Raw genomic sequence first — 25,200 nt, 5'->3', positions numbered from 1 at the left:
CTTGAGCTCATAGAGAGTGATGGCCACAAAGTCACCAAGTGAGCTTGGTTGTTCAGCACCTTGACAATTGCATTATACTAGCACATTCATTTCTGGACTGATGGTCTTAACACAATCAAGAGACATTATTCCACATGTTTTCTGTGGTACGGAACAAAAAAAGTGGAATAAGCAGGAGGAAAATATAGAAGGATTATACATGAAATAAGTTTTCACCCCAGATGTCAACCCTTCCTGTATGTGTGAATAAGGCAGAGCGATGGCACAATATGCAGAGCACAGAGCCTCGTGAAGCCTAAGATATATTCAGGAGAAAGCTGTTACAGAGAAAACTAACAACGAGAAGTATGAAAGTTACACTGAAAGGATGAAAAATGGTTGTGATTCGCTTGAATGTACAAAGCTGCCCCTAAATAAATTGCCTCTGGTTAGTAGATTTTCTGTTGTGTGGCCATATAAGAAATGATGTAGCTTCCATGTAATATGTCTTCCTGTTTCTTAAAAGGCTTGGGATACATCAGATGCTATTACCAGCAGGCGCTATATTTCTGAAAGAACTATACATGTGACACTGCCTTTGGCACTGAGTGCCATTTAGCCAAGTTTAAGGAAAGACTAAAATGATTCTCCAAGTCCTTAGTAATCCTAATGCTAACATTAATCTGCCCTAGCAACAACCTCTTTCAAAACTAGCTATAGGAACTTAGTTATATAGCATATCTGAGTACCGTTTAATCCCATTTCTCCAAGGTTATCCTGTTTTGTTTTGGGTTTTAGAACATCAGACAATTAAAAGTATTTTCATCCAGCTGGATGCTGCACTACTGAATCAAACTACAGTGCCCCATATGGTTGATGGCTAGGGATTATGGGGGTTAGCATAAGAATGGGAGAATGAAATGAAGTATTTTCGTTTAAGTTGGTTTATTCTTTCTTGGGGGAGGGGGAAACACCACTGGTTTTAGCAATACGTTCTACTGATTTTATCTCAGATTGATTCCGTGTTGGATACAGGTTCTTCAAATGTCTGTACCTTTTCCTAGCTCAGAAATTAATTTTAGCATTTTCCTTTAGATACAGCCTCCTTGATGTCAGCCAAATGGATAGTTTTTTATTCATAGTGGCTGACAGTGGGGAGACCATTAGCTGTCACAAGGAAAACAACAAAAGCAAGATATTCCACAAGTTGTGGACAAGCCAAGAATCCAATAAAATGTACAGGAGGTGCTTTTTGTTTTTTGAAAGAGGAGGAAGCACATTAAACTAAAACCATACACAGATCTTGGCCATACAGTCATTTGGAAAACGTGTAAGATCCCCTTCACCTTATTTCCTTATGCAACACAGCTGTCTTGCCATGGTACATCATAAGTACAAATGTAATTGAGTTGCAAGAATGGTCAGGGAGTCACAAGGTGTATTTTAATTTTGTGGTGTTGATATTGTTCTAGACTTCGCTTACATGTTTTATATATTATGTTATACCATAGAAGTTTTACTTCTGTTGTAAGCTGCCATGAGCCAGTATGGAGCTGGCCGTGTATAAGTTCAGTAAAATACATAGCAACAGTGCAGTGCCTTGTTTGTGCTTGGGTTCAAATCCCTGCTTAGTCTTTAAACTTCATAACTCAGCAACCACAAGTTGTTTCGAATGTAAAATGGGAAGATTGACCATGTTGGATTATGTGGAGGGAGACCCAGGTTCTAGTCCACAGTCTGCCTCAGAAGCCCACTGGGTGACTTTGGGCAAGTCACATTCATCCCATCCTACTCACAGAATTACTGTTGTGGGGCCAGACAAGAGGAGTGAGCGGTATGTACACTACCTTGAGCTGTATAAAGGCAGAATATAAATCTAATGAATAAATAATGAATTAACTCACTCTCATTCTAAGCTGGCTGCTTTTCAAAAGTGTTAAGTCTTTTGCTTTCGTAATTTACATTTAGAATGGCTATTGGAAGTGCTGATTGCAAAGATGGGAGTTTTAGTGCAGCATATTGAAAAAACAGGTTAGGGAAGTCTATCCTATCCTATTATTCCTACTGGAAAAATAAAAGAGTGTATTTATTTTACCTGAACTGTTCTGTACCCTATCCTGCGTGGGGCAATACGGAAGTCAGAAAAATTCCAAAACGCTGCAGAAAGGGGAGATACACAGCTTAAAAAAAAATACAAAAACGTTAGCCTTCAAGAAGACTTGGAAGACCTGGCTGTTCGTTCAGGCATTGGGAATGTTAGATAAGTTTACCCCACGAGATGTAGTATATGTTGGTGTGTTCCAACTGTATGTTTGGTAACTGTTTTTATTGTTGTTGTTCCTTTGTTTTATGGCAATAATCTTATTGTTGCATGCTGCCCAGAGTTGCAATTTTGTGAGTTCAGCAGCCATATAAATCCAATAAATAATCAATCAATTAATCACACTTTTCCCCAGACTCCTCAATCAGTGCAAAGCTATGAGATAAACATTATTTATTTTGATTTAAAGACTCCAAAGTGATTCTGGGCAACTTATCCTTTAAAAGAGTAAAAGAAAAAGAAAAAAACAGAAGAGACCATATATGGCCAGACAAAACACACCACCTTGACTATAAAAATACAACTGATGGGCTCTACAACCACCCTATCCCAAGGCCTGGGAGAACACCAGGTTTTTAAAGACTTCTGGAACACCATCCAGGGGGAGCTACATGGATCTCTGGAGGGATGCTATTCCAGAGTGCAGGCACCACAACAGAGAGGGCATGCTTCCTGGGTCCCAGTAGATGGCATTGTTTAATCAATAGAATCCGGAGCATACCAACTGTTCATGTGCCAACCACATAATGAAGGAGCTAGTTAACTCATGACAACAAAGCCATAACACCTTTATGTGTGCAACAGTACACATAACAGTGTTCTAACTCCCATACTTTATGAGTGTGCCATTACTAAAGTTTACTCCTATGAGCCATGCTTACTTCGTTTAGGACAGCTTTAAAACAATAATCTGTCTTATGTGATGCTTTAGCATCATCAGTTAACATTCTTTAAAAGAAGCATCACAAGGAACAGTCTCTTTTTGGCAAATGTACTAAAGAATATGAAGTATAAGTGTGCAGAAGAAAATAATAGCAGTTTTCCTTGTGGGAAAATTATTTCTACTTTATCCATTTTTCTGGGTTATGGTATTACACTAGAACAAGTCAGTAAAAATTGTCTGTGTCAGATAAAATAAAATATGGCCATGTTTTCTCTGCCATGTCACAAGGCCCAGAAAGGAGGGTGCTTGCTGAGATAATTGCCTTAATAAAACCTGTTTTAACTTTCATAGCTGCTTCTGATACCATCGCCCAAAACTCATTACTATATTTCTTGCATATTAAGGTGATGCTAGGAAACACTTAAATATCCTCCATGAATTAAACAGAACGCTATCCTTGAAAGTATGTATTATGTCACTGTAATCATCCCCAAATATGAGGATCACCAAGGAATCATAAAATGAGGAATGAATTCATTTTGAATCAGAGGTACTTACGTTTTAATTAATGAATAGAAAACAATCTTCAGAGTAAATGCATTCATGTAATGGGCCCTTTAAAAAACGTATAAAATTCAGTTGGAATGTTTCAAAATCTGCTTAAGAAATTTTCTGTACCAAGTTTATGCAACCTTTACACAATGCATTAAGGTGGGTAGGCAGTTCACAGTCCACCTGTAACCCCTCTTTCCCCCTTTCCAGCATCTTTTACTGAACTACCAAATTGGGCAACAAAATTACCAAAAGTTGATGGCATAGTTTTAGGCTTCGAACATTTGATTTGAGGTGTTGTATAGCTGAGGATGGCAACAGTTGGCCTTCTATTGGTCTTCCACTCCTGTTCCTACCCTAATCCCTTCCAGCCCATTGAAATATCAGACAAAATGGCACCCCGCTCCATTGACATCTTCATGTTACTGGATGATCTTCCAGAAAGTAAAGCTGCAGGCCTGAATCTGCATATATTGCCTAGCCCAGATTGAAGATGTGGCTGGTTTAACCGATATTTACTGAATATAAAGCTGTGTTTACACAACATGTTAAGCCACATGCACTTGTAAACAAAGCACAGTGTTTGGTTTATACAACATGCTAGGCAAAATATGCTTTGCTTTCTGTGTTAATGTGTTTTGCAATCTAGCTTCAGTTGTCTCTTGTTTCTTTAACTGTTCTTAAAATATACATAGATTAGATAAGCCAAGTTCACACAATATGTTAAATCATAATGTGGTTTATTTAGTTTTATTATATTGTATAAGTCTAGTCCTTGTGCCTTGTAAACCACAGTTTATGGTTTATTGCAGGAATGGGCAATCTGTTGCTCCAGGATCACATGCATCCCTTAGAACGCTCCTCTGACCATGATTGCAGAAAGATGAAGATAAAGTTTCCTGACATTCTGAATTGGGAAACAGTTATAAATTGTAATACATGCCTTAAAATAAGCATAACACAAAATAAAGCTGCCACCCCTCAAAGCTAAGGCTGTGAGATGTGGGTTGCTACGATTGATATGACTACTAGATACTGTAGCAGAAAGTGATAAGGAAAGCTCTTCTTTCTCAGCCCAGATGTGATAATCCTGCAAACAAAGCTGCTGCTCCAAGCCTCATCCCTACCCATTTTACAGCCTAGAAAGTTAAGAATGGCCTTTGGCTATCAACAGATTTTTCTACCCTGGCTTGGCTATTGTGTGGACCCTGTCAATTTTTTAAAACATAACATCTGTATCTACTGTGCAAAGGTTAAAAATTCTCCACTTCTGTTTATATTCCCCTTAGGGATTACATATTTGCATTAATAGACATATGCTTCAGTCAACTGTTCACCAGACCAACAGCTTTTCTTTATGTGTGTTTGTGTGTGTGTGTGTGTGTGTGTATATATATATATATATATATATATATATGTACATTATTGATGCATGTGATTTATGTAACAAGACATGGAGAATTGGGTTGGAACCAGGCCACCCAATGTTTAGTTTCTACAAAAATCAATGAAATGCAAGCCAACAAAGATAAGCTCAACAAAATTATTCTGGCTCTAACCCTATGGCATTCTGTTTTATTGGAGGAAGAATGTTTACCTTTTAGGCAAAGTTAAGAATAATTTTAAATGAGTTGTCTAATAATTTAATAATGTGCTAAATGGTATAAGCAATAACGGCCTTACATAAGAATGTAAGAGTCATGCTAGAGGGAAAACTGACTTCCTTCTAGCCAGATGACAAGTAGTCAAGGGGCAAAGTGAACATTATGTGTGAACCAGGCCTGCCACAAACCAGCATCTAGAAATTGGGCTGTTATCTACTGTACCTGGATTCAGTCCAGTTTGTGTGAAAATGTCCAATCTTCCTTCTCTTTCTCTTTCTCTCTCTTCTCTTTTTCTTGCATTCTGCTTGCTTGCACTCCTCAGACTTTCCCACATATGTATGTGACAACATATGCCATAGTGCTAAAGCAAACCCAGCTTTTACCACAGCAGAAAGATGGCAGTGGGCCGCCAGGTAGCATTCTCCTAGATTTGTGCTCCTGATGGGGATGTCACAGAGCACTTGGGCTGGATGCCAGCTAAGTGTGATACAAAAACAGAAGCTGGACACCCAGTGTGGTAATGGGAATTTAGGGAAGGAAGGTCAAGTCTCTCCCCTGTCCCCCAAGCACAAGTAGTATATGACATATAAGCATTGCCAGACTGATAAAAATATTCCTGCACCTTAAAGCTGTTTATAGTATTCAGGGATTCAGGGACTGGGATAACAAACAGCTCCTGAAGGAATGCATGTCCACATGTGTACTCTGGATATAATTGCACTAGTTCTCGTATATACGAAACAAAAGCTAGGTTCATGAGTTGTCTTTGGATCCTGTTATTACTAATTTAGATAAGACCTGTACCTGGCATCCTAGTGGATACTGTAACTCTCAGCTGTGATTGCTCACTTGATGTGTTTGTCCCATACAGTTTTGGGAATGTAGCCTGCATATTATTGATACGGGCTCGGAATGGCTTAAGTTCCATGTGTAGTGTATCAGACTATAATAGCTGCATTTATCCATGTAATCAGTTTTCAGTGATTATGAGAGTGTCATCATGAAATAAAACAAATGTTTAAAAGGTTGTCTTTTTATTTTATCTATGGGATGTTTTTATGCAGGAAGAAAATTACCTATGATTTATAAAACTCTGGGTGAGTATGCAAAGTACTTCAGCATGCTCTACTGCAGGGGTAGGCAACATGGTGTCTGATCCCTTGATCCCCATGCAGACAAAGTGAAGATGCAGGAAACAGAGATCAGCCAGGGAAGGAGAAGCAGCACAGGATCAGGAAGTCAGGCCCAATTTGTCTGCATAGAATTTCAGCTTCTGAAATAAGCTTGCTTGTTTTGTGTTTTGTGTGTGGTTTCACATTCTGGCACTGTGGTGAGATTTATAGCTGCTATAAAGACTGACTTCCTGGACTTATAATGGCTGGCATAGGATGTTGGCCATGTCAAATGATGGACAGCCATCTTGTGAGATCACCCATGACAGACTCTCAGATGTGTCCACTGATCAAAAAATGTTGCTCTGGAGTAGCTTAGCTTGCTTTGTTGTCCTTGTGTTGGAATTTGGCTCCAATGCTTTCCCAGTCAACATCATCAGTAGTCATGATGACAAATAATTGGGATTTAAGTCTCGTTTGGAAGGTGTTTTAGGAATGACTTTCTTCCAGCAATAGTTTTAGTAGCTCCAAGATGTACCTGTTATCTTCTAACACTGGGAAGCTTTAGTTGGAAGCTGCAATCACCATGACTTTTTGTGAGTTTGTTTCATACCTTTACTTTTATGCAAACACCCAAACAAAAGCTTTGTGAGGAGAATAGAGATGGTCTGGCAGTAGAAGTGATCTTTAAAAGCTTCAGAGAGGACTCTGGGAAGAAGAAAGGAGGACAACTGGAATGGAGGTAATGCCTTGCAGCTAAAATGCAGTTGACAGCTCTGGCTTTTGACGATGTATAGTTTTAATAATGAACAATTTGTGCTGGTAAACTTAAGTTGGAGTGGGCCATGTTTGCACTGCTGAAAGATTGTTGGTTTGAGAGCGCTATGGGGAGGTTTGCTGAAAAGAGTTGTTGGGTACAATCCTGAGAAGCGGGCTGAAGATGTGAAGAGAAGGAGATGCCATAGGGACTTGTTTACTCAGTGCAGATGGTTCTTGGTGAAGTTGAAGAGAATTGGATGGAAAAATTTCAAAAGTTTTCGGAGGTAGAGAGAGAAGAGTCAGCTGCCAGCCTAAGAGATAAATCTACAACTAATCTCTGAAAGCCCTTTCTTAACTCTAAAACTAGCATGTTGTGGGGTTAAGCTCACATCATAATCTGAAAATATACATTTTTAGAATTGCTTTAGGCTGTCTTGAATACAAACCAAAAAAAAGTTCTCAATTTGCAGTTTAAATTGCTTATCAACTATGGCTTAATAGGATGGAAGAATCTGCAGTGGAATGCATTGTAATTAGTTTGCTTGCCAAAGTGAGGCTAAAAAAATAAAACTTTATGCTTCTCACTTTAATATGTTTCTTAACAAAGGGAAAAAAACCCTGATGTGTCTTTCACTGAATTTCTATCAAAACCTAAGAACCCACAGGATGTTCTGGTCATCATCCTTAACTTAATACGGCCTCGAAGGTTTCCTTTTAAATCTTCAGCCATTGTTACTTAATCCTAATTGTTATTTTGTATTATGCAGTTGTTTTATATAAATATTATGTGCTATTTTCCCTCTTATTAGACTGCAGTACTGAAGAGCCACCATCCTTTTCTCTTTGTTATTCAAGAGTAACCAGTAGCAATTATGTTTTTATTTTGGTTTGTTGTTGCTTGAAGTTATTCTAACTGAGTTATGACTGAGGGAAGAACACAAGTTTAAATAATATAATAATGAACAAAAATTTTGTACATCTCTGCATCATCAATTTTATTTGCAACATCCACCACATTGTAATTAGTTTGACTTTGAATCAATGGCTTTTTATAGAGTCTAGATGTTTCTTTCTTTTTTTTGGGGGGGGAAACTTGCTATTAGAGGTAGTTCTTGACTTAGAATGGCAATTGGGACCAGAATTTTTGTCGCTAAGTGATGCAGTTGTAAAGCATGACAGCATTGCTTACCAAAGGCAATCCCTGCAGTCCCCTTGCCATCATGAACTGAATCCCATGGTCATTAGGTGAGGCAACTTCTTGCCAGCTTCCCACAACCAAAGTCACTGGGGAAGTTGGCAGGAAGTTGTAAGTCCCAGGCCAGTGGGTAGATAAGTGGCTGCTGCTGGGTGGGGGAGGGAGCGAGGGGTTGCCAGGGAGGGTTCAGAAGGGTGCAAGGAAAGGTCAACAAGGGAGTATATGAGAGGCATGGCATGGGTCAGGAAGAGTGCGTGAGGGTATGAGGGGGTGCATGAGAGGCATGGCAAGGGTTGGGTCGGGTGCATGGGGGCGCTTGAGTGGCGCAACACAGGTCAGTGATGGTGCACAAGGGAGGCATGGCGAGGGCTGGGGAGGGTGCGTGGGGGGGCACAAGTGGCCAGCATGGTGCGAGCACAGAGGGGCTGGGGGAGGGTGCACAGGTAGGGGAGACTTACCCCACTGACTTGCAACCTTCCCTGCCTGCTTCCCCATTGACTTTCTGGGGAAGCTGGCAGGAAAGCTTGCAAATGGTGATCACATAATTGTGGGGTGCTGCAACGGATCATTTATTTATTTGTTATTTATTATTCAAATGTTGGTACCGCCCATCTCCCCCAAAAGAGGGTCATAAGTGCAAACCAGTTGCCAAGCACCCAGATTGCAATCACATGGCTGCTGGGGTGCTGGGACAGCCAGAACTCCAAGGACCAGTCATAACCATCATTTGTTCACACCATCATAACTTCAAATGATCATTGAAGGAATGGTTGTAGGTTGAGGACTACCTCTAGTCATAAAGTAATTTTTAAATCTCAAATGCCTTGACAGGTATTCTGGAATAATTTTACTTTTGGGCCTAGGGCCAATTCTGTTTATGTCTGTGCAAAAGGGAGAAGAGAGGAAGGAACAACCAGAAACTATAAAATGGAGACAGCAAATACTAGATACCAACAGAAAATCAAAGGTCCTATCTTTTGTGTATAGGAGAAAACTCTGAATTTTGGAAATTTTTGGTACCAAAGTTACGTATATTTAAGTTCACATCGCATCACTGTATCCTAACGAACGATTAAAACAAAAAAATACAAACAACAGATCTTATTGCCCGTGGCCATCATTACTTTTTGGGAGGTGGTGCTTGAAATGTAAGCTGCTCAAGGTATTTTCACATATTACAAAACAAGAAAGATAAACAACTCCTACTTCCTTATTTTGAAAATATCTTTCACGTTTCTATAGTGGGGACCAAGTATGTCTCCTAAAGAAAGCCTCAGAGGTGTTCAGAAGGTTCTTTCTTATGTGCCAGATAGTCAAACTTCTGGCAATGAGGATGAGAGGTCCTTAGAAGGGCCTCTCCTGTTGATCTGCTAGAATTCTTTTCTAGATGGAAATTTAAGTTGTGTGACTCTTCCCTTCACTGCCCAGGACATAAGTGTCCTTAGAAAATATTTCCATTGGTCTGGTGCTGCTGTTGCACTGTTCAAGATGCCAGGGGAAAAAGGAAGCTTCTTGAAATAGCCATAGGATCTGTCTATTGGCATAAAAAGGAAGGGGTATCACAAATGGGGGAAGGATACAAGAACTTATATGGGAACGGACTTATAAAGAGGACAGTGGGATTTACATTTTGGAAAAAGGCTCTGAGGAACTAATTAATTTCTGGATTTGTTTTTGTTTTGTTCTAACTTGATCAATTCTTCAGAAAGCTGAATGGAATGTATCCAGCATTAGTTCTGTGTTCCTTTTTTGATTGGACTGGATCACTATTTCAGCAGCAGCATTGAAGACTAGGAGATCCCACTCTCACAGCATTAAAATAATCAATAATAAACAGGTGCAGCCTTGAGTCATGAGTTGTTAATCCCATCAAATAGCCTGAAGGAAACAAAGATGCCTCCAAGGAACATGAGTGGGTAAGCATTCTTGCTAGATTTGATGTACTAAGTGAATCCTGAGGTTTAGGGTAGTAAAGCTTGGATTCTATTATTAATCTTCCCAGAATCTAACACGTATATTTTTTAAAAACCTGATTATGTGATTACAGAAATGAATTTGAATCCTATGTATATGTGTTTTAAGACAGCCATTCCTAGAAATGGTGAGACAGAACATTTCTGAATGCTAAATTTAACCTCCAGGAATGATGCCATGCTTTTTACAATTAGCTTGGTGAATTTTTCCACCCCTAAATTGCAGCATCCTAATAACCAATTTAAGGCAAGCCTGAGGAGATTGTGATAGGATGAAGGTGAAAAAGGTTGGTTGTTCTCGAATTCTGACGACTAATAATTTAAACTCTTTTCCCACCATCTGTCCTAACAACCAGGAACCACGCTGAGACAAGGAGTAGGTCTCTAGTGTTTTATTACTGCTACATAACAGAGTGTCCTAACAAACTGAAGAAACATGGGAAAACCCAGACATATAAACCCCAAAGACTGAGGCGGGCCCGATCTGTGTCTCCTTGAATGGCTACCTAATTCCTCAGTACTATGCATGCGCTTTACAGCCTGGATGGGAGCCCCCTGCTCACCATCCTCACTCATGACACCATCAGATCCAAATTCCTTGGGCAATTTTTCAGTTGAACCTCCCATACAAATGCTTGATCAATAATAAGCAGGATGAGAAATTATTTGGACATCTACATATTGGGAATCTGCAAGGGGCTTGCACTCTTTTTTGTTAGGCCACCTTATACAATTGAGGATTTACATTCCTCGCTTGCACAAAAACTCCAGAGAAGAACTGCTATTTATGTTGCAAATTTACTTGCTATTGTACCTAAGATAACAAGACTCAAGCTATAACCTTTATTTCTCACCTTCCTAATCCTAAAAGATTTGGAGATTAGTAGGCTGTAATATGATATTCAGCCCACCAAAATGTTGGCCTGCCCCTCACCACACCTGTGCAGTCCCCTATGCCCACTATTTAGTGATTTGCATGCTGAAGAATCCCCCACCCCCAGTAGAAAATAACAAGAGTTTTATGCTGAAGCAGGTCCAGCATGAACCATAAGGAATCCACCATATCCAGCATAAATTCCATTTTGCTTCTTTGGTATATGAGTAGTAAAGATGTCCTTGGGTCAAGCTCGACTGCCGATGATTACATCCATGCAGTTTTCTTGGCAGCGTTGTGGAAGTGATTTACCAATGCCTTCTTCCAGGATGTTTCTTCAACTTTCCAGTCTATTGCAACTGTTTACAGCATTTCATCCACAAAAGATAAATAAAACCTTTTCCCATAGCAGTTTAAAATAAGACTTTTCTTTTTAGTAACCTATATCAATCTCCCTTCTTCTAAGCAACAGGGATGTGTGATCAACCAGTGACTACTAAACTACAGATCTCAGAAGAATTATGATGTGCAACCTCTCACCTGAAATTCCTTTACTCAAGCAGCAGGGGGTGCTCTGAGTTCAATGGTGTCATTTGTGAATATGCCTTTATGATTTAACATTACTGTAGCCCTGAACAGGGCAGGTTACTTGGACCTCAAAGGTAAGAGTGTGCTGCTAAAGCAGTCAGTACACTATCTTATTATTCTTGTTTATGAGGTCTTGATCTGCATTTTGAAGGGGAGTGAGAGCAACTGTAAGGGAGTAACGTTCTCCAAAAGTGATTAGAAATAAGCATGGGTCACAAGAGAATTTTTCATACATAGATATAGCTTGCTTTATTCTTTATGAAGTGCCATAAGCCTATGTGGCTTTCCAGTGTTTGTATAAAAAACATGCTCTCCCCCCCACCCCCGGCCCATATTTAAAGGTCTAAAGCTGTCAGTGGGGAAGAAAAAAAAAGACTGAATTCTGTGATAAATATAATTCATTTTATACTGTTCATCTCTGTCAAATGCAGGTTAGTCTGGATAAGAACCAAAAAACTTCAAGCAGACTATATTTTAAGCATAGTTAAATACAAAGATAGCATGAGTGTGTGACAGAGAAAGACACAGATACACACACCCATGGGGGGATATGTCTAAACCTATTATTTTAGCTTCTTGATAGGTGTTGAAGAGCCCTTTGGTGTAGTGGTTAAGATGATGAACCAGAACTAGGACCATGAGTTTTAGAGCTACCTTCGCCACAGAAGCTGGCTGGGGACTTTGACCCAGTCACTCTCTCTCAGCCCAACCCACCTCATAGAATTGTTGAGTGGGAAAAATAGGAGGCAGGAGCATTGTGTACCCTGGTTGGAGTTCTATAAAAATAAAGGCGGGATTTAAATCTAAGAAATAAACTGGTCTGAATTAGGTGCTCCTCCAAATGTTTTGCACCAGCTCCCACTGAGTGACAGTCAGCATGACTAATAGCAAGGAAGAGTTAAGAATGTGAAGCTAAAACATCTGAAAAGTCCAGATTACCTATCCTGGACTCGCTTACTGTGTAACACTGAATGTTTTCTAGTGACTAGAGTTGGGAAGAGGAAGATACATTTATGTCTAAAGCAAAATGGCAGACAGTCCAGTCTGTTTTTTCGTATTTCATAAAGCAATTTCAAAATCAGTTTTTTTTAACTTGAAAAGTCAATGATGTAACAGAGTACACTATTAATTTTCATAAAAATAAACTATTTTAATAGATATGTACATTACGTTTATATAGCTTTTTCCTGTGTTTTTTTTTTCCCAAGAAAACAAGGTAACTGGTTACACAGCCAAATCATTACCTTGAGAAATCTGGAGACAAGCACATAATGAAGAGATACACCTGAGTAAGTCTTTTTACAGGTCTGATTTACAGTAGTGTACTTTTAAATACAGCTACATGAAACAACAGTCTCTTAGGAATAGCAATGGATGAACAAATTAACCACCTATAAACCACAAAGCCAAAATATTTGGACTTATTGTGACACACAATAAATTACATGTTTGTACTACAAGATGCAGTCTGCTGCTTCTCCCCACCTTGTTCTATTTTTGCAAAGTAAACAACCCTTTATCCAGGCTTCTTCCCTTGGTCAACTCCTTTCACACCAGAACATACTAGAGCAGTTGGCTGGGGAATTCTGGGAGTTGAAGTCCACATATCTTAAAATGGCCAAGGTTGAGAAACACTGTACTCGACAGTGAGCTATATTGGGGTTAGGGAATAGTGGATGGAGCCTAGTTTTGAAGACACATTCTGGTTTTGCAATACTCTGATAGCAGCAGCTAGAAAGGCAAACCTATCTTCCTTATTTGGGAGCTGTGTTTCTTTCTTTGCTTTTGTTGTTTGTTCGGCTGTATTACTGCAAGTGGTTTAAGGTAGTATCCAAAGAGGATCAAAAACATGTTACAAATTTTGAAAACTTGCTTAAAGGGAGCAGGGTCGGGACTATATGGACAATGGGGTAATGCTGTTCCAGGGGTAGGAGTGATGGAGAAGGTACACCTCCCAAGGTCCATTAAGATGTCTTGTTGGTGGGAACTGGAGTATGCTGAATCTGCCAGTCTAGGACAGATAGAAACAATTGGAGAAAGGCTGCCCTGTAAGTATACAGGCCCTAAGCCATGAAGGGCTTTATAGATAATAATCAGCACTTTGTGAAATCCAACTGGTGAAGCTTGTGGAGTAGAGGTGTCACATGGGCATGCTGAGGTGTATTGATAACTACTTATACTGCTGCATCCTGCACCAGCAATGGCTTCTGAGTGGTCTTCAAAGGCAGCCTCATGTAGACTGTGTTGAAAGAGTTACTGTAAAGTAAAAGATGGCCAAAGCATGAAGGATTGCGAGAAGGGTCTTCTGATGCAGGAAAAGAGTGCAATTGGTATACAAGATAAATCAGTGGAAAGGTTTTCCTAGCCACAGGTGCCACTTGCTCACAAAGTGAGTCTAGGACACCAAAATTGCATACCAGTAAGCTGGGCAGACCCTGGGAATGGAGGATCCCTAAATCCAGAGTCATTCTGTGCTAGAGTTGGACCTAAACCTTTTCCTCCCCTTCTAGACCGTGATAGCCTCCAGGCATTGATCCAGAAGATGGTTGGCAGGGTTTGAGATATACAAGTGGGTATCATTGGCATATTGTTACCCAATCTCATACCATTCAGTGATCATGTCCAGCAGCCATGTGTAGATGTTAACTAAGAGCAGGGTAAGTGAGATCTGTGAGATACCCCACAAAGCAAAGATCTCGGGTTCAATCTTTCTCTCCTTCCCAACACTGAATGGAACTGACCTTGGAAAAGGAGAACCAATGAAGCACAGTGCCCCACTACCAACCCCCCAGAACCACTCCAGAAGGTATTGAAAGCCATTAAGAGATCAAGAAGAACAAAGAAAATTGTACCATCCTGGTCCCAGTAGAGATCACCCACAGGCAAAATCAATGCTGTCTCAGTACTGTATCCAGTCCTGACACCTGCCTGAAAAGGGTACAAATTAAATTTCAGTTTATAAAACAAATGCTCTTCCATAAAATAGATAGGATTACAACTGCTATTTGATTATTGTCAGTTGCAGAATAGTTTGTACTCATGGATCCCTACCTATTCTAAGCAAGATTGGATCTGGATTGCATATTTGGTTCATGAGAACTAAGCCTTTAGCCATTGCCCTTACATATAAGCAATTCCCTTATAAGTTAGTAAGATATATTTGTGGCTAAATTCTGCCAAATGGATTCACCTGACGGCTATAAAACTAGTGTATAGCTCTCCTAGCTGCAAGCTTTCTTTGCTTATGTTGAATCCATGAGATTTATTGAAACTGATGGGAAACAGTAATTTAGGAATGTCACTGTGTTCTGTAACACATTGTATGTAGAGTTTGGACAATGGTACAAAGCTGCAAAGTTTATAATGTACTTAGAAAATTTGATGACTCCTTCAAATTGAGTATGTCTTTCAAATCTTCAGAATGATTGAAATAAAATTGAATCAGGTGCCTTCAAATCAGCTTAGGAGTAATTTTAAAGTGTGTAAGAGAGTTAATGAAAATTTTGGCTTTGCAAGATCTTCAAACATTCCTGCAGTTTTTCAAAGCTGAAAAGAGAAGCTGCATTGTGTGATGAACTGATGTGACATGAGGAGCTAGCCAATTACTTTAATCACCTTGTTGCTCTTGTCTGTGTTTGCCTCCTCCGATAGACTTTATTGGGTGGTTTTGCTTGAAGGGAGACTTAGATTTATTCTGCTCCTCTTTTTTATCTGCTTTTCTTTTTCTTTTGTGATCTTCTGTGTTTTCCTAAATTCACAACCATTTATCATCCTTTTATTAGATCATACCATTTATCAGACACATCTATTTTGTAGTATAATCCATTAATCTCTGTATGCAGTTTTTATACTATTCTTTCAATTCCTTTATGTACACCTTTATTTCATTTTCTCCTTTCCCCTCAAATTAAAACCTTTATTGATTTATAGTCAAAAGCCAAAATAAAACATCTTTTTTCTGCTATTGCCTACCTTTACTATATCTTGTCTTAGCTCAATCTTCTTCACTGCTTGAACTCTAAGATAATGCACTTGCTATTGCATATATATCCAAACTATTCTTATATCATCATAAATTTTATATCATAGTACATTATATATGCAATAGTGATATATTTCTATTTTTAAAACAATGTTGAACTATCAACGTTGCCTCAAATATTTTTTAAATTGAAATAGGATATAATAGTTTAGCTATTTTGAATAGTCATAACTGTAGAAAGAAAAAATATAAATCAAATAAATAAATAAATAAATAAATAAATAAATAAATAAATAGTTATCTATATGTTCTTTGATAATCAATGGGAAGACTACTGTGCTATCATTTTCTTATCTTTGGCTTTAAAGAGGTATATATAAATATTTCAAGCATTTATTTGGGCAAAACCTTCAATCTATAGATTTTCATCTCATTTTACCCCCAAAATGAACAAACTGCTGGCATATTGACGTTTCCCCTTTAGAACTTATGCCTGAATAGAGGCATGGATTGATGGATTATATGTCATCAAGTCAGTGCTGACTCTAGCAACCACTTAGTTTTTCTCCATGTCAGTAGAGGCATCGGCAATAGAGGCAAATTATGAAACACATGTTGTGATGTTGCAGTGCAGATCACAAGACTTACATGTTGGGATGCCAAGTACGAAAGGCTGGGGTTTGTATTGTGACATCACAATGCAAGTTTTCTGATCTCTGTGCTGTGGTTATTTACTGAATTAAATATCTAACAGATTCAAATAGAATCTTGTAGCATTTGAATCTTCAATCATAAATTTCAATTAAAACATGCCATGTTCAGATTTCACTAATAATACCAGATATCAGACATCATAGGTACTCCATTTCCATAGAGGATACTCCTCAGCATCACTTGGTATATTACATGACTGCCATTCTTTGCAAAGTTATATGTGGTTACTCTGTCAATCTGAATGCACTAATGCACACAGAATCCAGTCCAGGATTTCAGTTTACATCTTTCTGTAATTATAACCATATACAAACAGTTTTGTATATAGCTTATTTTTATTGGAAGGAATTGTAGCCTGGCACATTCTAGAAGGGAAAAAGAAAGTCCTTTCCAGTTGAAAGCCAGGCAAAAGTTAAAGCAGCCTTTTCACAACTTATTCAAGTTACTTGGTAGCTTAATGTCTGATTCTGCTTCATCGAATCATACTTAGGAGATAAACCCAAACTCATTTTAACATTTTGTCTTTTCCTTTTTGATCTATTTTCTTTGATCCAATGGAGATTTCACATGACTAATTAAATATACAGATGTGTCTGAGTGCAAAACTGTATAGCCAAGTGTCCTAGAAATTAGGGTTCTTATAGCCATGAGTGCAAAAACATCTCACTTGTCCAGAAGACATTATAATTCTCTGCATAGGCATTGATGTTAACCACATCTTACACATGGATCCTTCTGTTCCAATGCAAGCCCAAACAAAAACGGAAGGAGTGCAGAAATGACATTTCGGTGTTGAATTCTCAATTACAAATGTTGGAGAACATTTTACTTTCACTTTAGCAATGACATCCTGAGGCTACATACATTTACCTTGAAGCTTGTAAATGCTTTTGAAGAAGGCAAGTATAATGAGAATTCTAGCATAAAACTCCAGCTGAAATTATTGACTTAAAAGGCAGTTCAAGGAATGTCCTTTCTGCCTATTAGATTTCTTTTTGGTTTTCTTTTGCTTTTTACCCAGCTTGTTTTTATTTGATTTCTTCTTCTTTTTATCCTCCTTAAACCATGGGCCCCACACTCCTCCATTAAAATTGGGGTTACTCCTGGGGTCTTTAGGTGGGTAGCGAACAGGCACAGCTGTTTTATTGAACTGGGAAAGCCTTCGCAGCAGGTGCTTAACTATACCTGGATACTTACTAGAAAGGTCCTCTCGTTCATAAGGATCAGCAGTGATATTGAACAGCCACACAGTTTTGCCAGCTGTCCACGAAACCTGTTCATTGTGCCAGCGATTAGGGCCAGCATTACTAAAAGACTGAGGAGGGACCCAGTCACCATATCCTGGATTTCCTGTTAGTAGTTTCCAGTGGTTTACACGGATGGCTGACTGAATGGCAGTGTTCCATATTCCAAAGCCAGCTGCCCAAGAACCATTTCTGGCTTTTGTGTATATGGGATCAATATTGTGTAAAATATCTATTCTTGGAGACCGCCTGCCTTCACTGATGGTCTCCCACACATCATAGCCATCCAGTTGGGTATCTTCATCAATCTGTCCTTCAGCTAAGGTAATCAGTGTTGGAAACCAGTCTGTTATATGTATAAGCTCCTTGCATATACTCCTCTTGATTTTAAGTAAAGGGCTATGAACAAAGCCAACTGCTCGAATCCCTCCCTCCCAGTAGGTACCCTTACTTCCTCTGAGAGGCCAGTTATTTCCACCGGCTGTTGGCTGCCCTCCGTTGTCTGAAGAGTAAATTATAACACTGTTGTTATAATAACCATATTGCTTTAATGCATGGGTCACATTGTTGATAGCTTCATCCAAGCATGCCAGCATGGCAGCATATCTGCGCCGATTTATATTATTGATTGATCTGTAACGTTCATAATACTTGCCTGGGGCCTGAAGTGGCGAGTGAACAGCTTGGTATGCAATGTATAAGAATATAGGTTCCCTGGGATTATGGGAGGCTAAGATTTGTTCCACTCTTTGAGTGTACATCTGTGTAGAATACATTCCATTATCATGATCCCAAGCAGCATTGTCATTTTCATATAAGTCATAGCCACACATTCGGGGGCTGTCACATTTGTAATGGGTGTAATAATCACCACTACCCAAAAGAGAGCCAAAAAAGGTATCAAACCCCCGCTGAGTTGGCATACATTCTTTCCGATAAAAGCCCAAGTGCCACTTGCCAACCATGTGGGTTGAATAACCTGCTTCTTTCAGTTTCTGAGGTAGTGTCACATTGTCCAGCGGCAGGCAGTTTGGTTGAGTGGGCCGTATGACAGAATGCTGAAGGCCTGTGTGGATTTGATACCTGAAAGGAAAGAAAGAAAGAAAGAAAGAAAATACACCTTAGATAACAGAGAAAAATTTTAAATGTAGATAGATGTCACAAACAGGACTGGAATGCACAATAGAGCATGGAGCACAGCCCTATCCGTCTTTACTTGGATGCAAGCCCACATATATTCTCCATGGGCTATTTTCAAGTTAATAAATACCGGCTTCCAGCTCTGAGATTTTAGATATGTTGTGTGAAAATTCATTCCTGCTGGCCTGCTGGAACACTTTAGTTAAGAAAGATAGTGACAGTAAAGAAGGCCTTCTTCCAACAGAAGGCCAAAGTACTCCTCCCTTCTCTGTCTTCTCAGGGATCTTTGCCAAGTGATGTATGGACGGTGGATACAAGAGCCTTCTCAGTTATGGGGCCTCACCAATACAATGCCCTCTCCAAGGTGGCATGCTTGGCATAATGTCTTTTAGGCACCAGGCAAAGCCACTCCTCTTCTCCCAAGCATTTGTAAAGTTTTATATTCAATCTGATTTTAAGGGTTCAGACCTCACTGGAATAGTGGCTTTTATGTTTCCTATGCTATAAACTGTACCTTATTGTATTATTGTTTTTATTTATTTTTTTACTGTTTTTACATTTTTGTAATCTTTTAAACAACACTAATCCATTCAGAGCATTTTGGTTACAGGGCAGATTAGAAGGAATAATCCCTGTGACTCCCATAAAAGCCTCAAGTTCACTTATTGGTCTAAGTAACTATTGGGTCTTCAACTACACAAGAAACTGGTTTTGAGGCTCCCTCCCTCCCTCCCTCCCCCCTCCCTTCTAGAGCACTTCAGTTGTATCACAGTGGTTTGAATAAAATGTTTTATAACATTAAAACCTTGCTTGCTGGTGCAGAAGGAGCTATGGTATGGAGGAGATTGGGTATCCCAAAAAAGGCAAGATCACCACAGGCAACCTTTTTCAGCAGAGATCCCACAATCTTTTATGGAGCACCTTGTGAGATCTGGTGAGGCTTTCATAACAGCAAATTAAAAAGCCCATTTTCACCAGCCCAGCTACAAAGCTGTATTCAATTTGAACAATAAACACCTCCGCGTAAGAAAAGAAAGCTATTTTAAGACAATCCATTTACATTCTTGCACTCTTCCCCAGACTGTGGGGGATTTCTTACAGCCGTACAAGTTGATTGTAACATTGAAAGTAGCACCATCTTCCATACATGACCCATTTGATATCATCTTAAAGTCTTACTGGATAAGTGGCCTACAAATGTGGTAAATGAATAAATATTACTGAAACAGGCAAATTTATAGAAAGAAATATGAATAATTGTTGGGACAAGTATGAACTTCAAGGCATCTCCTTTCTCAAAGAACCAATTCTGCAAAGCCCTGCTGCCTTCTTAATTCAGCTGTCATAGCATTATTGTAAATTCTCATTCATGTTCATGATATCAATGATGGTAATGGAGTTCCCTGTGTTTTTGTAGGCTTGCTCCTTTTGACTGTTGAGTATAACTAGTTTAATCCAATATTAATCAAGAAAATGAAGATTATTCATCACTTAAATTGAGAAGTGTAATCATATTAATAGGGGGACGCAGTGGCGCTGCGGGTTAAACCGCTGAGCTGTCGATCGGAAGGTCGGCAGTTCGAAACTGCGCGGCGGGGTGAGCTCCCGTTGTTAATCCCAGCTCCTGCTCACCTAGCAGTTCGAAAACATGCAAATGTGAGTAGATCAATAGGTACCGCTTCGGCGGGAAGGTAACGGCGTTCCAAGTCGTCATGCTGGCCACATGACCCGGAAGTGTCTATGACAACGCCGGCTCCAAGGCTTAGAAACGGAGATGAGCACCGCCCCCTAGAGTCGGACTCGACTGGACTTTACGTCAAGGGAAACCTTTACCTTTACTTAATCATATTAATATATAAAAGGAATAGTAATCATATTCAACCATTTTAAAAAATCAACAATTGGACAGTATTGTGATTATAACAATCACAATGATATAAAGGTTATGCAGACTTTTGAGTTCTTCAAACTCTTAATCAGGTATGGTGTTACAAAAAGTAGAGGAAAAAAAAGAATTAGAGAATCCAAAATTTTTGCCACACATCTGTGGGTATTTTAACCACATATTACAATAAAGTAATATAGTCTACTGTATCATTTGGTACAATGGAATTCAAATCTGTAATACTTGCATAGTCTCCAAGTCTATTCCAAGCAACTGGGAGACACTGGACCAGATTTGGGAGAATCTGATAGAGTTGCAGAGAAAGGGAAAGAAGGGGAAGTCCCATTAGTTATTGGATGAAATCCATTATCCTCCATTTCTACCATCCTTCTGCCTGTGCTCAGGACTCTCTTTGAGGATACCAGCTGAGGAAGGTAACATCTCAGCCATTTGGCAAATTCTGACTCCAGTTTACAAAAAACATATGTCATTATAAATATATTGTTCTTTAAAGTTGTATTGACTCTCTCTGTCAAAATTTGAGAATTTTACAAAAGCCATATACTATTTATTAAGCTTACTGTATAGGCCTAGTAAAGGTAAAGGTTTCCCTTGACGTAAAGTCCAGTCGAATCCGACTCTAGGGGGCGGTGCTCATCTCCGTTTCTAAGCCTTGGAGCCGGCGTTGTCATAGACACTTCCGGGTCATGTGGCCAGCATGACGACACGGAACGCCGTTACCTTCCCGCCGAAGCGGTACCTATTGATCTACTCACATTTGCATGTTTTCGAACTGCTAGGTGAGCAGGAGCTGGGATTAACAACGGGAGCTCACCCCGCCGCGCGGTTTCGAACCGCCGACCTTCCGATCGACAGCTCAGCGGTTTAACCTGCAGCGCCACCGCGTCCCTTACTGTATAGGCCTAGTTTTCAGTAAAACACATTTTTGGATAATATTATATGGTATAGTTATCACCCTGGGAGTTGAGAAAGTGTAAACATATTTACAGTACAGGAATTGTTCTGTCACATGATGATATTTAAATAGCTTAAAAGTCAATAGCTTATTGAATTCTTACTTTAAAATCATATGGTACCCATATGAATATAAAATGGATTCAATATGACAATTAGCAAGCAGTACCATAAAGCCTAAATAAGTAAACATCCATTTGGCTCTGGAAATAGAACAGTATTTTCGCCAGACATCTTTCCACAAATGTGAAAACATAAAATATTAAGAAGTACACAATATCATAAAGCCTTAAGTCTATTTTTACACCATTTTATCATCATCCATTTAATTTTTTGTTGACTTTTTAAATGTCTCCGATGTTGAAAAGTTTAAACAACTTACAGATTTTTACAATGGCAATCATAGACATAACAAGAAATAAAAGCACTCACAAACAGCTTACACATATGGTTGTCTTTGGAATGCCCTTTCACTTGCTTGCCAATTTTGACTGGGAGGCAGATATGGCAACCTGCAAGTTTACTTGGGTGGCCAATGATCTTTCCAGCTGTAATGACAGGACAGTCTTCATGTATGCATGGATGGAGAGGTAGGAAGCTAGATGGATGCAGATGCTGTACTTTTGTCTTTTCACTGTGTTTTGCACTTGCTCTCTGGAATGATGTTCTCCCCAAGATCTGGATGACTGCCACCCTGCTGGTGTTTTGAAGGGCCTTGAAGACCTGGCTCTTTGCATAGGACTTTGGCGAGGGTGATTGAAGCCATCGTTTGGGTGGTGTGGGTCCACCATTGTTTCTCCCTGGCTCTTGCCATCTTTTATTCTTGTTCATTGTTTGTTTGTTTGTTTGTTTTATTGTGAGCCAACCAGAGTCGTTGGGAGTCAGGCAGTGTACAAATTTAAATAATAATGATAATAATAATGTTAATAATCCAAGTGATAGACTGGGAGAAGTTTATATCAAGAGAGGAATCTTCCAAGGAGACTCATTATCATCACTACTGTTTGTCATTGCATTGATTCCTCTGTAAGCACTACTGAACAAGTCAGGCCATGGCTATCGAGCACCAAAAACATCTGCCAAGCTATCCCATCTCCTTTACATGGACAATTTGAATCTGTATGAAAAAACACCATCTGAAATAGAATTGCTGCTCAACACTGTCCATATATATAGTCAAGATACTGCAATGGAGTTTGGACTGGACAAATGTGCCACTCTTACCATCAATGGGGAAAAATAGTGAAAACTGAAGGAATCAAATGCCCTATGGAAATAACATCAAGAATCTGGATAAATAAGATCACTATAAATAACTGGGCATCCTTCAAGCTGACAACATCAAGTACACTAAAGTCAAGAAGATTAGTAGTGAATACATCAGAAGAGTGAAGAAGATCTGAAAGAAGAAAGTCCAAAATCAGTGCAGGAAATAACATCAAGGCAATTAATACCTGGGCAATTCCAGTCATTAGATACACAGCTGAAATAGTGGACTGGACTCAAGCAGAACTAGAAGCCCTGGATAGGAAGACCAGAAAAATGACCATGAATCATGCCCTTCATCCATGAAGTGATGTTGACAGACTCTGCTTACCAAGGAGCATAGATGGGTGTGGAATGTTGCAAGTACACCAGACAAGGGAAGAAGAAAAAAGGGCATTGGAAGAATATCTGGAAGATAATGAAGAAAATGCACTGAAGCTAATACACCTGAATACTGAAGAGACTAAGCTAACTTTCAAGAAAGACTAGATGAAGAATAGAAAAGAGACATGGCAAAGCAAAGTATGACATGGCCAGTATACAAAAAAACTAGCAAGCAAAGCAGGTAACAACAAGACCTGGCAATGGCTAACAGCAGGAAAGTTGAAGAAAGGGGGCCTAATTCTGGCTGCACAAGACCAAGCCTTAAGAACAAATACATACAAAGCCAGAATTGAGAAGACAGCAACAGACAGCAAATGCTGCCTCTGCAAAGAAGCTGAAGAAACAATGGGCCACCTACTTGGCTGCTGCAAGAAGACTGCACAGACTGACTACAAACAATGGCATGACAAAGTGGCAACAATAGTGCATTGGAATATCTGCAAGAAATATCACTTTCTTGCAAGCAAGAACTGGTAGGACCACAAAACAGACAAAATAATAGAAAATGAAGAAGCTAAAGTGCTCTGGGACGTTAGAATTCAAACAGACAAGCAACTGCCACATAACACCCCAGACTTAACAACTGTTGATAAGAAAGACAAAAAAGTCTGGATAGTGAACATTACAGTACCTAGAGACAACAGAATGGAAGAGAAAGAACTGGAGAAAATCACAAAATACAAAGACCTGCAAACAGAAGTAGAACAACTGTGGTAAAAGAAAGCAAAGATAGTACCAGTAGTAATAGGAGCCTTGGGTGCAATCCCAAAACACCTGGAGCACCACTTGAACACCATCAGTATTGACAAAATCACCATCAGTCAATTGCAAAAGGCAGCTTTACTTGGAACAGCTTACATCCTGCGACAATACATTTAATATTATTATTAAGTGGATAAAAATGCCAGACCCAGTATAAACATCTGGCTGACTGTGCGACCAACCATAATAATATTGGAAATCCAGGGATATCACAAGATTGCCTAACAATGATTTCTAATAGTTCAAGAAACAAGTGAAATAACAACTGAGAAACTAGATAACCCTTCTGAGTGCCTAGCTGTAACTCAGCTGGGTTAGAAATTAAATTGTTATTGTTCTTGCTATTGGTTGTGAGTAATAATACATTATATTCCATTTAATAAAAGATGGGAAGCCATACTTAGTTTCAGCCCTTTGAGGTAGGCCAGGTCAAGAGACACTGCAAACACTACTGGAACTCTAATGTTGTAGGGTATAATTAACAGAAGCTTGAAAGTCTGACAGAGTAACCTCCTGCCCCCTCTTATATCAAAGGAAACAAAGAAATGGCAATCTTGAGTTTCTTTCTCACTCACCCCTCTTTCTCAGGGATGAGTGGTGTTTACTTAACAACTCTTGCATTCCTTCCTCAAAGTTATCTCTGTACTCCTCTACACTTAGTGCTTTAGAAAATTAATCTGCACCATGTCAAAAGCTTTTTCAACATTTCTTAGTCTTACCCTTCTCTACTTGTTGAAAAAGAAAACTGATTGCATAATCAAATTTCTTAATTCTGTTTATACTATGGAATACAGGCATCTACTATATGAGCACTAGAAAAGAAAGCTGGATGGAATTTGATGCTTGCTTGTCATGCTAAGACTCATTTCCTGTAGAATAAGAACTTTAAATAAAAACAGATCTTCCTCTCTATCCAACACAAGCAATGCAATTTGAGAAATAATATGCTTACTTATGAGCTACTTATATGAATACCACAGTCAAAAAGCCTTATAAAAAGAAGGCTGGAATGTCTACAATTTTTTTAAAAAAAACTTTCATGGCTTGTAATTATTCACATGCATAGATACACATTATATCTTTAAACAAAAACATTCCAACTAATACATGGAGTAAGAAATCCTCATGTTTATTTAGCAAGGAATAAGCACTATGTCAGCAAGATGACACTGTTGCAATTACATTTTTGTTACAAGTTAAAAAAATTTATAATGATGCTTTTGAATTG

The 25,200-nt window shown here is 39.1% G+C and overlaps 1 protein-coding gene across 1 annotated transcript in view; it reads right to left on the bottom strand.

Annotated features, from left to right (window-relative positions):
* Positions 1 to 15,936: 15,936 nt before the first annotated feature.
* The window catches only part of ARSJ (arylsulfatase family member J), a 32,874-nt gene continuing 23,610 nt past the window's right edge, over positions 15,937 to 25,200 (bottom strand). Inside the window, exon 2 of the mRNA XM_063310418.1 lies at positions 15,937 to 18,643. Within this exon, the coding sequence (XP_063166488.1) occupies positions 17,257 to 18,643 (1,387 nt within the window). The 3' untranslated portion in view covers positions 15,937 to 17,256. The remainder of the gene's footprint in view (positions 18,644 to 25,200) is intronic.

Source organism: Candoia aspera, chromosome 8, assembly GCF_035149785.1.
Source record: "Candoia aspera isolate rCanAsp1 chromosome 8, rCanAsp1.hap2, whole genome shotgun sequence".
NCBI lineage: Eukaryota > Metazoa > Chordata > Lepidosauria > Squamata > Boidae > Candoia > Candoia aspera.
The sequence above is the reverse complement of the archived record's forward strand: the minus strand, read 5'-3'. Positions and strand labels throughout refer to the sequence as shown.